This window comes from Oncorhynchus mykiss, chromosome 30 (assembly GCF_057628025.1).
Source record: "Oncorhynchus mykiss isolate SJ-2025 chromosome 30, ASM5762802v1, whole genome shotgun sequence".
Lineage (NCBI taxonomy): Eukaryota > Metazoa > Chordata > Actinopteri > Salmoniformes > Salmonidae > Oncorhynchus > Oncorhynchus mykiss.
This window is the reverse complement of record NC_143051.1, coordinates 15,554,308-15,569,739: the sequence shown is the minus strand read 5'-3', so window position 1 is coordinate 15,569,739 and position 15,432 is coordinate 15,554,308. Positions and strand designations below refer to the sequence as shown.

General features: G+C 46.6%; 1 protein-coding gene across 23 annotated transcripts in view; it reads left to right on the top strand.

The window, feature by feature from the left end:
• Positions 1 to 15,432, top strand: part of LOC110487992 (nuclear transcription factor Y, gamma) — a 46,307-nt gene that overhangs the window by 18,277 nt on the left and 12,598 nt on the right. For 12 of the 23 annotated variants that reach the window (XM_036970636.2, XM_036970638.2, XM_036970633.2 and 9 more), the window contains exons 2-3: positions 11,668 to 11,771; positions 11,905 to 11,976. In XM_036970636.2, coding sequence (XP_036826531.1) covers positions 11,668 to 11,771; positions 11,905 to 11,976 — 176 coding nt within the window. The remainder of the gene's footprint in view (positions 1 to 11,667; positions 11,772 to 11,904; positions 11,977 to 15,432) is intronic. The other 11 variants (XM_036970637.2, XM_090227612.1, XM_090227604.1 and 8 more) reach the window with 1 other exon arrangement.

Sequence of the window (15,432 nt, the reverse complement as noted above, 5' to 3'; positions counted from 1 at the left end):
GCTAGCGGCTGGGCCTAGTGTTGGATGAAGCTGTCACAGGAATGTGCGACTGGCTCCTGCAGTCTTTTAGTCAGCATAGAGAAGGAGACCGGGAGAGAGAGAGAGAGAGGATGAAAGGACAGTGAGGGACGAGGGACAGAGGAATAAGGGACTTTGCTAACAGAGATGTCTTTGTGCTCAAAGGAAGACCCCCCCTCGGGAAGAAGTGAAGAAAAATAGAAACCATTGTGTTGCGTGTGCAAGTGCTGCAGTGAAAGTTGAAAAACCTGTCCTCTCTTTCCCCTCTCACTCTCGCTCTCTTCCCTCCCTCCCGTTCACTCTCTTCCCTCCCTCCCACTCTCTCTCTTCCCTCCCTCCCTCCCACTCTCTCTCTTCCCTCCTCCCTCTCTGGTTTCTCTCTCTCCTCTGTTGAATGACCTTGGGAGATCAGAGCTGAGCGAGTGCTTCCTATAGCTGGTTTGAAGCAGAACCAAGGGCAACGTTAACAGGGCCAGGTGGACAGACTGCTTTGACACGGGTCAGGGCAAGCACAAATTTCAAGTACAAAATCGACCATCGACGGATCAAACATATGCATGCAATTCTAGCTGTGTATTCTGGGGTAATCTGTAATTCACTGACTGGCTGAGAATGAGAACCGTCTCCTTGTTTTTGTTGTGCTTGAGTAGATTGTTTACCCAGCACATTGCAACACTGCCAATTTCTGTTCCCTATTTTTTTTTTGGGGGGGGGGGGATTTTCATATTGTTTCTGTACCATACCAGGTATACATACGGTATTACTGAATGTGCATACAAGGAGCGCTATTTCTAAAAAATAAAATAAAACTATTTAGATAATTTTTTAGAAAAGTGTTGACGCACAAAACAATTTAGACACCAGGGAAGTTGATCCAGGAGGGAATTGAATGTCTCTGCTGTGACCAAGAAGCTTGGTCTTGATATCTAGCCACTTAGCTAACAAGTTAGCAAACCAAATGCATAGCTGGAGTCCTGAGCTGGATATAATTATTTGACACGTTAGATTTCTTATAGTTCTGCTTAACTTAAGTTCTAAGCAGTGGCATAATAGCACACAAGCCTGCAAGCCCCTGGGAGGTGGCATTTTGTCGTTATATGGTATAAACAGTAAATTACCCCCACGCTATTGGGTTTTTACTTCTGCCCCGAATGAATATATCTAGTTGTTTTGAGTTTGGTATGCCGCTGCCGCTATGCCCATAATAGGCCCCCTAGGATTCAACAATGATTGTTTTTTTCTTTTCAGTTTGTCTTCACTCAGTTCCAATTTTTCCCATTGCTTTATTTAGAGATGTTCATGTTCACGCTTGTCCTACACTGGTTTCTCCCCATACTGATTTTAATTTGAGTAGAACTGGATAGAGCAGCTATACTGAGCTTCCAATGTCAATTCATAACGGGAAAATAAAAAAAGCATGACATTTTGTGTTTTTTCAGGATTTAAATTCTGACTAAGTACCTGTTTTGGATCAATTACGCCCTAAAAAACACAGAATTTGACTTCGGCTTGTCACGATACCACCATTTTACAAACGATACCAGGCCAAGTATCACGATACCAAGTTGTATCGCGATATCACGGTGGGGGAAAAAACTGTGACCTAGCGTCCTGTTTGACCCGTCCCCCGGATACTTGTTCTCTAAAAATCTGTCACTGCAATTCACACATTGAATTTAACTGTTCACTGTTTAATAGAATACGGCATAGAATGGCTGATTTGCTCATATTTGCAAAGACCTACCTGTGATTTGGCTTGAGGAATGGAAGGGAGGAATATACATCAGTGGGAGGCTGCTGAAGGGAGGATGGCTCATAAGAATGACGCAAATGAAATGGCATGATACCATTCCACTCATTCCATAACAGCCATTACCACGAGCCAGTCCTCCCAAATTAAGGTGCCACCAACCTGTGATATACATGCGTAATGATCGGCATGTCATAGTCAGTAAGAGGAAAACACTGCATGGAACCTTCTTTACTTTCCAGTTAACACACACACTCTCCCTTCCTCACACACTTGCTCCCTCCCTCACCCTCATAAACACACACACCGCTCTCGCTCTCCCACAACACACTGCTCCCAACTTTTAAAACGTTAGGCACCAGACAGAATTTAAGGAGCACCAGAAATAAATGGTCTCTATGAATCCTACTTGTGCCAATAACATTTGCCTAAACGAACTGTGAAGTTACCATGTCTTTAGCTAGTTAGGTAACATGATTGACAAACGTTGTCTTATCAAACCAATAAGTAGTGACCCGAGATTAGTTTAAAATGGCCCGTAACATGGTTTGTAAAATTATATAAAATGCGCTCCACTAGAAAATAAAAAAAGGCATATCCGGTAATATGGGTCATAGGTTAACCGTTTAGGCTAGAGACAAAACCTCCGGTAATATCAAATCCCCGAGCTGACAAGGTACAAATCTGTCGTTCTGCCCCTGAACAGGCAGTTAACCCACTGTTCCTAGGCCGTCATTGAAAATAAGAATTTGTTCTTAACTGACTTGCCTAGTTAAATAAAGGTAAAAAAAACAAAAAACAAATATGGGTCATTTTTTTAACCGTTTAGGCTAGAGGTCGACCGATTTATGATTTTTCAGCGCCGATACCGATTATTGGGGGACCAAAAAAGCCGATACCAATTAATCAATCGTTTTTATTATTATTTATTTGTATTTATTTGTAATAAAATAAGTGTTCATTCAGTATTGTTATAATTATCATTAACTTAATATAATACGTCAATAAAATCAATTTAGCCTCAAATAAATAATGAAACATGTTCAATTTGGTTTAAATAATGCAAAAACAAAGTGTTGGAGAAGAAAGTAAAAGTGCAATATGTGCCATGTAAGAAAGCTAACGTTTAAGGTCCTTGCTCAGAACATGAGAACATATAAAAGCTGGTGGTTCTTTTTAACATGAGTCTTCAATATTCCCAGGTAAGAGCTTTTAGGTTGTAGTTATTATAGGAATTATAGGACTATTTCTCTCTATACCATTTGTATTTCATTAACCTTTGACTATTGGATGTTCTTATAGGCACTTTAGTATTGCCAGTGTAACAGTATAGCTTCCGTCCCTCTCCTCGCTCCTCCCTGGGCTCGAACCAGGAACACAACGACAACAGCCACCCTCGAAGCAGCGTTACCCATGCAGAGCAAGTGGAACAACCACTCCAAGTCTCAGAGTGAGTGACGTTTGAAACGCTATTAGCGCGCACCCCGCTAACTAGCTAGCCATTTCACATCGGTTACACCAGCCTAATCTCGGGAGTTGATAGGCATTAAGTCATAAACAGTGCAATGCTTGACACACAGCGAAGAGCTGCTGGCAAAACGCACGAAAGTGCTGTTTGAATGAATGCTTACGAGCCTGCTGCTGCCTACCACCGCTCAGTCAGTCTGCTCTATCAAATCATAGACTTAGTTATAACATAATAACACACAGAAATACGAGCCTTAGGTCATTAATATGGTTGAATCCGGAAACTATCATCTCAAAAAACAAGACGTTTATTCTTTCAGTGAAATACGGAACCGTTCCGTATTTTGTCTAAGGGGTGGCATCCATTAGTCTAAATATTCCTGTTACATTGCACAACCTTCAATGTTATGTCATAATTACGTAAAATTCTGGCAAATTAGGCGGCCCAAACTGTTGCATATACACCAATTCTGCGTGCAATGAATGCAAGAGAAGTGACACAATTTCACCTGGTTAATATTTCCTGCTAACCTGGATTTCTTTTAGCTAAATATGCAGGTTTAAAAATATATACTTCTGTGTATTGATTTTAAGAAAGGCATTGATGTTCATGGTTAAGTACACATTGGAGTAACAATACGCACCGCATCGATTATATGCAACGCAGGACACGCTAGATAACTACACATGGTTGATGATATTACTAGGTTAACTAGTGATTATGATTGATTGATGATTTTTTTTTATAAGATAAGTTTAATGCTAGCTAGCAACTTACCTTGGCTTACTGCATTCGCCTAACAGGCAGTCTCCTTGTGGAGTGCAATGAGAGACACGTGGTTAGAGCGTTGGACTAGTTAACTGTAAGGTTGCAAGATTGATTCCCCCGAGCTGACAAGGTGAAAATCTGTCATTCTGCCACTGAACAAGGCAGTTAACCCACCGTTCCTAGGCCGTCATTGAAAATAAGAATGTGTTCTTAACTGACTTGCCTAGTTAAATAAAGATTAAATAAAGGTGTAAAAAAAGATATATCTAAATTTTTTTTTTTTTTAAACGGCGTTCAAAAATACTGATTTCCGATTGTTATGAAAACTTGAAATCGGCCCTGATTAATCGGTCGACCTCTAGTTTAGGCTAGAGACAAGACCTCCTGTAATATGGGTCATTTTTTAACCGTTTAGGCTAGAAACAAGACCTCCGGTAATATGGGTAATGTTTTAACCGTTTAGGCTAGAGACACGACCTCCGGTAATATGGGCCATTTTTTAACCGTTTAGGCTAGAAACAAGACCTCCGGTAATATGGGCCATTTTTTAACCGTTTAGGCTAGAAACAAGACCTCCGGTAATATGGGCCATTTTTTAAAACTGTTTAGGCTAGAGACAAGACCTCCTGTAATATGGGTCATTTTTTAACTGTTTAGGCTAGAGACAAGACCTCCGGTAATATGGGTAATGTTTTAACCGTTTAGGCTAGAGACACGACCTCCGGTAATATGGGCCATTTTTTAACCGTTTAGGCTAGAAACAAGACCTCCGGTAATATGGGCCATTTTTTTAAACTGTTTAGGCTAGAGACAAGACCTCCGATAATATGGGCCATTTTTTAACTGTTTAGGCTAGAGACAAGACCTCCGGTAATATGGGCCATTTTTTAACCGTTTAGGCTAGAAACAAGACCTCCGGTAATATGGGCCATTTTTTAACTGTTTAGGCTAGAGACAAGACCTCCGGTAATATGGGCCATTTTTTAACTGTTTAGGCTAGAGAAAATACTTTTTCTTTCCATTTTCTCCCTCTGACGTTCTTAGGCTGCATGACAGTGAACTTGCAAATTCTACTCAGACTGGTCTGTGCTTGATGGAATTATACAATGTATCAACATTGCTTTCTTTGTGCGCTGCTCCAATGTAATAAATGTACAAATCTAACAGTAGACTCATGAGGGTCTGCATCCCGCTCGCCATCACAGCTAAACGATTTATTAAGAAAACCGATGAAGGAATAGACGTGAAGAGCGGACAGAGAGAAGCATTTGATTGAGAGCAGGTAGAGGGGGGGCAGGTAGCTTAGTGGTTAAGAGCACTGGGCCAGTAACCGAAAGGTCGCTGGTTCGAATTCTTGACCTGACTAGATTAAAAATCTGTCAATGTGCCCTTGAGCAAGGCACTTAACCCCAATTGCTGTAAAAATAAAAAATAATAATAATTACATCTGCCACACATGATATGCGCATGAAAGTGAAGTGGATATTATTGAACCTGCGCATACAAGAGACTAGTGGCTGTTGCTTAAATTCACCTGAATTTATAAACAAAACTGACTGGCGCCAGCAGGTTCTTTAGATCTATAGGGCAATAAAAGTCAATAGTATCATATGAAACGATACTACAGTATTCTAAAATGTTGGTATCATAATTGGCATGATGTTCTGGCACCATGATATTATCGTGGTACCTGCATATCATTTCTCTCCCAAAAGGCTGATTTCGTGATTGGGCCTGTTTTTCTGCTAAAAAGAATCTTACAGGGCTTGCTTTTAGCGACTTTCCTTGAGTTGACCTTTTTGCATTGTTGCAAATTTCAAAGCAGTCATGCTTCTACAAAGTGACCCCCACTAAGGACATTGCATGCAGCTTGTGCAATATGTACCCTCTTACTTTTTTGCACTGTAGGCCTATCATACATAATTTACTGATAGCCTAGCTAGCTTATATAGCCTAGCCATATCCTTTGGTTGAATAACTGCAGTCATCCAGAGTATTCTGGTTTTCATCAAAGTTAGTTAGTGCAGACTCTCGTAGGGGAGTCACAAGTCTGGATTAATGAGTTAGCCAGAACTTCTTCCGCCAACATCTTGTAACCAGTACCATGGCTAGAGGCCTAAATCCTTAGGCTATTCTTTAACCTGCTTCAGTCCAGGTCATCTCAGAGGGCAGTTGTTCCTCTGACTGCCTCCAGGTTTTCTCCTCCTCCTCCTCCTCGGCCCATTAACTGTCATACTCTGCTCTCCTCAGTCCGCACTACTGTGACCTCCATTCAGATCCACCAGCCAGGTCATTAAGGAAGCTATTAACTTACTGCTCAGAATTAGTGTTTCACTCACTCATTTTCTGTCCATCAGCAATGCTTTTACTAGAGCAGTGAACACCTCTCTATTGAGAGTGTATTTCCGTTAGCTAGCTAGCTACTTTCAGTACAGGACTCCAATCTGCAAACTCACCCTCTCTTTTGTGCCTTTGGCTTCCACCTTGGGGATTCTGAAAGGACAGTACAGTTTCAAGCAATATGGTAGTACTTAGTGACTAGTGCTTTTTGAGACCGGTTTGGTTTAGATTACTACAAAATGTTGATTCTTTTTTTAAACATTCAATGCGCTATGCATTATGTGGGTTGAATGATGTAACACAGAATAAAACAATTAATAAAAGTCCCATGATGGTAGTGACTACCCATTACTACTTATTAACCATCAATTATTCACATTACTTTAATAAAATATTTCAGTTGGGTATATTACTTAATTTGTTTTTGATGATTTCATTATTTAATTCCAAGACATCTATCTCTATATAGATTCTGCTTATGCTGTCTGACGATCACTATTAGTTCTTCAAAGTAAATAAGTCTTCTTGGGTATGACGCTACAAGCTTGGCGCATCTGTATTTGGAGAGTTTCTCCCATTCATCTCTCCAGAGCCTCTCAAGCTCTGTCAGGTTGGATGGGGAGCGCTGCTGCACAGCTATTTTCAGGTCTCTCCAGAGATGATCAATCGGGTTCAAGTCCGGGCTCTGGCTGGTCCACTCAAGGACATTCAGAGACTTGTCCCGAAGCCACTCCTGCGTTGTCTTGGCTGTGTGCTTAGGGTCATTGTCCTGTTGGAAGGTGAACCTTGGCCCCAGTCTGAGGTCCTGAGCACTCTGGAGCAGGTTTTCATCAAGGTTCTCTCTCTACTTTGCTCCGTTCATCTTTCCCCTGATCCTGACTAGTCTCCCAGTCCCTGCCGCTGAAAAATATCCCCACAGCATGATGCTGCCACCACCATGCTTCACCGTAGGGATGGTGCCAGGTTTCCTCCAGACGTGTGACGCTTGGCATTGAGGCCAAAGAGTTCAATCTTGCTTTGAGTTTTTAGGTGCCTTTTGGCAAACTCCAAGCAGGCTGTCGTGCCTTTTTTTACTGAGTGGCAGCTTCCGTCTGGCCACTCTATTATAAAAGGCCTGATTGGTGGAGTGCTGCAGAGTTGGTTGTCCTTCTGGAAGTTTCTCCCATCTCCACAGAAGAACTCTGGAGCTCTGTCAGAGTGGCCATCGGGTCCTTGGTGATGACTTGGTTTTTGATCTGACGTGCGCACTGTCAACTGTGGGACCTTCTGTAGACAGGTTGTGTGCCTTTCCAAATCATGTCCAATCAATTGAATTTACCACAGGTGGACTCCAATCAAGTTGTAGAAGCATCTCAAGGATGATCAATGGAAACAGGATGCACCCGACCTCAATTTCAACTCTCATAGCCAAGAGTCTGAATCCTTATGTAAATACATTTATAAAAAATAAAAAAAAAAGAGTACACATTTGCAAACATTTCTAAAAACCAGTTTTTGCTTTGTCATTATTGTGTGTAGATTGAGGTGCAAAAATGATTTGATACATTTTAGATTAAGGCTGTGATGTAACAAAATGTGGAAAAAGTCAAGGGGACTGAATACTTTCCGAATGCACTGTATGTAGGAGGCGTACAATGGATTATAGTATTTTTCTGCGCTCAACTATGTTGAAAATTGGCCTATTGGAAACCACAACGCCCAACTACATCGCACAGTTCAGGCGTGATCTAATTTATCTCTAGAGAAATTGTACAATGTGCGCATTGAGCTCATTAAAAAACATATGGAATGGAATTCAATTGAACCGATGTCAGTCAAATTATATCACCTCTAGTCAAGAGATTTGAGAGGACTAGATGGAAAGTTTCCACCATTTTCCTTGCACCTATCCAGTTCTTTACGATGTAGTGCTAGTTCAGTCCACAAGTGCCCAGGTAAGGGAATGTCATTGACAGTTTGGACCTGAACCCTGAAGCTGTTGTGAGCGTGTTGGTGGCCGACCTGCCAGGGGCGAGCAGCAGAGAGGCTGGGGCTGGCAGGAAACAATGCTGCTGATTCAGCAGATCCTGCTGCTTACTCCTGGTGAAAACCATTGACTTGAGAGAGGCGTTGGGATGGTCTGCCGACGAAGCACAGGCACATAGCGCAGGTCAGGAGAAACCCAACACTGCCCACTCACTCACTCACTCACACCACTGAAGGGCAACGGAACTGCAGAGAAGAAAACAGCACAGGGGAGCACCCCTCTAAAATGTGTAGTTTTGGCACACAATGCCACAAATTTCTCAAGTTTTGAGGGACGATGTAATTGGCATGCTGACTGTAGGAATGTCCACCAGAGCTGTTGCCAGAGAATTTAATGTTTAGCCAACTCCAACATCGTTTTAGAGAATTAGGCAGTAAGTGCTCACCGTCCTCACAACCACAGACTACATGTAACCACGACAGACCACGACCTCCACATCCGGCTTCTTCACCTACGGGATCGTCTAAGACCAGTTATCTAGAAAGCTGATGAAACTGTTTCCACAACTTCCACAGTTAAGAATTTCTGCACAAACTTTCAAACTGTCTGAGGAAGCTCATCTGCATGCTTTTAGCCAGGGTCTTGATCTGATTGCAGTTCGGCTTTGTAACCGACTTCAGTGTGCAAATAGTCACCTTTGATGGCCACTGACCTGCTGGAGAAATGTGCTCTTCATAGATGAATCCTGGTTTGAACTCTACCGGGCAGATGGCAGACAGCGTGTGTGGTGTCATGTGGGTGAGCGGTTTGCTGATGTCAACGTTGTGAACAGAGTGCCCCGTGGTGGGGTTTTGGTATGGTCAGGCATAAGCTACGGACAACAAACACAATTGCATTTTATCGATGGCAATTTTATTGCACAGAGATACCATGACGAGATACTGAGGCCATTTGTTGTGCCATTCATTCGACACCATCACCTCATGTTTCAGCGCGATAATGCACGGCCCCATATCTGACTTCTTTATATGAACTGTAACTCACAAAAATCTTTGAAATTGTTGCATGTTTCCCTCTTTCACTCCCCCCTCCCCCCAGTTTGTGGGATTTTTGGTCTGCGGCGTTTATATTGAATGTCGTAGGGTCACTCAGAGAGCCGGATCATTTAGTCACATCTGAGAGAGCAAAGTCCCACTCCTGAGGTAGGTAGTTCAGTCAGCTGAGGTTGGGTGGGTGGGTGTAAGCGGAGACAGCTGGGGTGGTTAGGCTTTACTTATTTATCTCCTAGTTAATTGAAGTGTGTGCTTTTTTTAAACCCCCCCCCCCCCCCCCCCCCGCACACACACATACACACACACGCACACACACACACACACACACACACACACACACACACACACACACACACACACACACACACACACCTCTACCTCTCCTGCTGCATCCATCACAAAACTCTGGGCCGCCTTGGAGCTGTAAAAAGACAAACAAAACAGTGTTCCTGGAAGGAGACGTGTCCTTATACTGTTATTTATTCAGGCAAAGTGTTTCTTTGCTTTGTCACTCAGACCAGAACAGGTTTCAGGTACAAGTAAAGGAACAGTCAACTAGACAAGGACATAGAGGGCATTCGGTTTGTCATCGTAGGCTTAGCCTGACTCCACCATAACATAAAAAATCCCATCACCGTTACTTTCATCTGTGCCCTCTGGAGTGCTGGGATTGTTTTGTAGGTGAAGAGGAAGCTGGTTAGGGATTTGCAACAGGACTTTAATCAACCTTGCAATTAAACTGGACACTGGGCAGCCCAACTCATCACAGCCACTTTTAGAGGTCAGTTGCTGTCTAAGCCCGCCACAGCATCAGCCCTGGTTGATTTATCAACCCCTCCACCCCCTGACTCCATTCTGATTGATTCATCGAAGCCCCTGACTCCATTCTGATTGATTCATCGAGGCCCCTGACTCCATTCTGATTGATTCATCGAGGCCCCTGACTCCATTCTGATTGATTCATCGAGGCCCCTGACTCCATTCTGATTGATTCATCGAGGCCCCTGACTCCATTCTGATTGATTCATCGAGGCCCCTGACTCCATTCTGATTGATTCATCGAGGCCCCTGACTCCATTCTGATTGATTCATCGAGGCCCCTGACTCCATTCTGATTGATTCCATTTGAAAATAACGGAACGGAATGCTCTTTTTTCTATTTCTTTTTTTCATGCTGTCTGTTTTGAGCTGCTGGAGGACGTGAGCTCAGCTGTGGCCAATGGCTGAGAGACCGGACTAGTCTTTATGTGGTCATGCTTTTCTCTCCCTCTCCCCCTCTCATCATCATGTCTGACCCACATAGCTGGTTGGCATAACTGTCGCACTGCTACAGCCTGCCCTACCCTGTCTCTTACCTCCCCCTGTTCCAGCCTCTGGCACTTTGTCTCATCATGTACAGTTGACCAGCATTAATCCAACGGACACACACACCACACCCAGCTATTAGTGTTTCCCTTTACCCTCGTCGCCTGCCCATTCTTCCCGGGGAAGAAGAGAAAGGGAGGGAGATAGCTGTGTAGACTCTCCAGCACTGCAGGCTCAGACAAGCAGGCCAATATTCACAGCAGAATTCCTGGCATGCCATAGTAACCTGGCGTGTCCCCTTGGAGCCAGACTCCGGCCTCACGTTACACAATGACGTGTGTGTGTGTGTGTGTGTGTGTGTTGGTGTGGTGGGGAGTTGTTATTCGAGGGATTGGAATAGAGCTCTATTTAGGATACTCTGAGCTCCTGGAGTGACACACACACACACACACACACACACACACACACACACACACACACACACACACACACACACATCGGGCACTCAGGCCTGTCGTCAGACTTGGGGTCGCTAATACCCCACACATGACAGACTGGTCTCTGTTCCACTCCATTGGTGTAAACTTCCATGACCATAGAGTGGAGTTTAGTCTGCTGTAATACCCCACACAGTGACATGACAGACCAGGAGCTGTAATACCCCACACAGTGACATGACAGACCAGGAGCTGTAATACCCCACACAATGACATGACAGACCAGGAGCTGTAAGCGACTAATGTGATTGAGCCATTCAGATTCATGCAGCGATCTGTCATTAGGCACGTCAACACACAGGATTAATGGGCTGCTACAGAAATAGAATCGACCCGCTATATTTATAATTCTATGTATTCTAATTGTAAGTTAACCTACAGAGTTCCTAGAGCTCTGGCCAGTGCAGCCTTTGGGTGCCATTGTCAGTCAACTTGTCGGTTTAGTTGGTTCCTGGGGTAGATGTTGTGTTTTTGTCTGATCCTCTCGCTTCTCCCCTGTACAGTGAGCATGTCTGCAGATTCGTTTGGCGCCGGGGGCAGCGATGCCCAGCAGAGCCTACAGTCCTTCTGGCCCCGCGTCATGGAAGAGATCAGGAACCTCACGGTGGTATGTCACGGCCTCCCTCTGATTGAACGCACACTCGTGTGCACACACACACACACATACAAAGGCACACACATCACACCTCACAAGTGGTTTCCACATGACCTGCCCCTAACACCCCTTGGCTCTGTTTCAGAAGGATTTCCGCGTGCAGGAGTTGCCTCTCGCCCGAATCAAGAAAATCATGAAGCTGGACGAAGATGTGAAGGTAGGAGGCAGGTCCCCGCCTTCTGTGATTGCTCTATGAAGTCTTCATCAACACCCCACTCAGATAACAATATATAGTATTTTGGAGCTGAGGTGTGGCTACACAGCTGGCTGAAATGAACACAGCATCCATTAGCTCATTGTGTAGGAAACATTTTGATCATTGACTGGCACGTTATTTGGAATCTTACCTCCTCCCATGTTGAGTCCCACGTCACATTCTATGTTGAAATATACACACTGATCCCATTAGACCATCATCAGCTTATCACCCTACAGGGCTATTCCTGCTCTGCTCTGAGAGGACAGGCATGGGTAGTGTGTGTCCGTATCCGTGTCCAAGTAGGGCTCCTCCCGAGAGAGATAAGCAGTAGCAGCTTAAGTGTGAGGAGGAAGGTCAGCAGATCAGTAACATACTGGACATCTAGCAGGAACCCTTCTGATAGCCGTGACGCAGAGTGTGACACAGAGGGGCGTGGTGCTAGCCTTGACCCAGAGTGTGACAGAGAGTGTGACGTGGTGCTAGCCATGACCCAGAGTGTGACGTGGTGCTAGCCATGACCCAGAGTGTGACCGAGAGGGGCGTGGTGCTAGCCATGACCCAGAGGGGCGTGATGCTAGCCATGACCCAGAGTGTGACAGAGAAGGGTGTGATGCTAGCCATGACCCAGAGTGTGACGTGATGCTAGCCATGACCCAGAGTGTGACCGAGAGGGGCGTGGTGCTAGCCTTGACCCAGAGTGTGACAGAGAGGGTGTGACGCTAGCCATGACCCAGAGTGTGACGTGATGCTAGCCATGACCCAGAGTGTGACGTGATGCTAGCCTTGACCCAGAGTGTGACCGAGAGGGGCGTGGTGCTAGCCATGACCCAGAGTGTGACAGAGGGGCGTGGTGCTCGCCATGACCCAGAGGGGCGTGGTGCTCGCCATGACCCAGAGGGGCGTGATGCTAGCCATGACCCAGAGTGTGACAGAGAGGGGTGTGATGCTAGCCATGACCCAGAGTGTGACGTGTTGCTAGCCATGACCCAGAGTGTGACCGAGAGGGGCGTGGTGCTAGCCTTGACCCAGAGTGTGACAGAGAGGGTGTGATGCTAGCCATGACCCAGAGTGTGACAGAGAGGGTGTGATGCTAGCCATGGCCCAGAGTGTGACAGAGAGTGTGTGATGCTAGCCATGACCCAGAGTGTGACGTGGTGCTAGTGTAACGGATGTGAAACGGCTAGCTTAGTTAGCGTGGGCGCTAAATAGCGTTTCAATCAGTGACGTCACTTGCTCTGAGACCTTGAAGTAGTAGTTCCCCTTGCTCTGCAAGGGCCGCTGCTTTTGTGGAGCGATGGGTAACGACGCTTCGTATGCGTCAGTTGTTGATGTATGCAGAAGGTCCCTGGTTCGCGCCCGGGTATGGGCGAGGGGACGGTCTAAAATTATACTGTTACATTGGTGCCGTGACCCGGATTACTGGTTGCTGCGGAAAAAGGAGGAAGGTCAAAAGGGGGGTGAGTGTAACGGATGTGAAACGGCTAGCTTAGTTAGCGTGGGCGCTAAATAGCGTTTCAATCAGTGACGTCACTTGCTCTGAGACCTTGAAGTAGTAGTTCCCCTTGCTCTGCAAGGGCCGCGGCTTTTGTGGAGCGATGGGTAACGACGCTTCGTAGTCGTCAGTTGTTGATGTATGCAGAAGGTCCCTGGTTCGCGCCCGGGTATGGGCGAGGGGACGGTCTACTGTTACACTACTGTTACACTAGCCATGACCCAGAGTGTGACCGAGAGGGGCGTGATGCTAGCCATGACCCAGAGTGTGACAGAGGGGCGTGGTGATAGCCATGACCCAGAGGGGCGTGATGCTAGCCATGACCTAGAGTGTGACAGAGAGGGGCGTGATGCTAGCCATGACCCAGAGTGTGACGTGGTGCTAGCCATGACCCAGAGTGTGACAGAGAGTGTGTGATGCTAGCGATGACCCAGAGTGTGACAGAGAGGGGTGTGATGCTAGCCATGACCCAGAGTGTGACATGATGCTGCCATGACCCAGAGTGTGACAGAGGGGCGTGGTGCTAGCCTTGACCCAGAGTGTGACAGAGAGGGGCGTGGTGCTAGCCTTGACCCAGAGTGTGACAGAGAGGGGCGTGATGCTAGCCATGACCCAGAGTGTGACAGAGAGGGGCATGGTGCTAGCCTTGACCCAGAGTGTGACAGAGAGGGGCGTGGTGCTAGCCATGACCCAGAGTGTGACAGAGAGGGGCGTGGTGCTAGCCATGACCCAGAGTGTGACAAAGCGGGGCGTGGTGCTAGCCATGACCCAGAGTGTGACAGAGAGGGGCGTGGTGCTAGCCATGGCCCAGAGTGTGACAGAGAGTGTGTGATGCTAGCCATGACCCAGAGTGTGACGTGATGCTAGCCATGACCCAGAGTGTGACCGAGAGGGGCGTGGTGCTAGCCTTGACCCAGAGTGTGACAGAGAGGGTGTGATGCTAGCCATGACCCAGAGTGTGACAGAGAGGGTGTGATGCTAGCCATGACCCAGAGTGTGACAGAGAGGGGTGTGATGCTAGCCATGACCCAGAGTGTGACGTGATGCTAGCCATGACCCAGAGTGTGACAGAGAGGGGTGTGATGCTAGCCATGACCCAGAGTGTGACAGAGAGGGGCGTGATGCTAGCCATGACCCAGAGTGTGACAGAGAGGGGCGTGGTGCTAGCCATGACCCAGAGTGTGACAGAGGGGCGTGGTGCTCGCCATGACCCAGAGGGGCATGATGCTAGCCATGACCCAGAGTGTGACAGAGAGGGGTGTGATGCTAGCCATGACCCAGAGTGTGACGTGTTGCTAGCCATGACCCAGAGTGTGACCGAGAGGGGCGTGGTGCTAGCCTTGACCCAGAGTGTGACAGAGAGGGTGTGATGCTAGCCATGACCCAGAGTGTGACAGAGAGGGTGTGATGCTAGCCATGACCCAGAGTGTGACAGAGAGGGGTGTGATGCTAGCCATGACCCAGAGTGTGACAGAGAGGGGTGTGATGCTAGCCATGGCCCAGAGTGTGACAGAGAGGGGCGTGATGCTAGCCATGACCCAGAGTGTGACAGAGAGGGGCGTGATGCTAGCCATGACCCAGAGTGTGACAGAGAGGGGCGTGATGCTAGCCATGACCCAGAGTGTGACAGAGAGGGGCGTGATGCTAGCCATGACCCAGAGTGTGACAGAGAGGGGCGTGATGCTAGCCATGACCCAGAGTGTGACAGAGAGGGGCGTGATGCTAGCCATGACCCAGAGTGTGACAGAGGGGCGTGGTGCTCGCCATGACCCAGAGGGGCGTGATGCTAGCCATGACCCAGAGTGTGACAGAGAGGGGCGTGATGCTAGCCATGACCCAGAGTGTGACAGAGAGGGGCGTGGTGCTAGCCTTGACCCAGAGTGTGACAGAGAGGGGCGTGATGCTAGCCATGACCCAGAGTG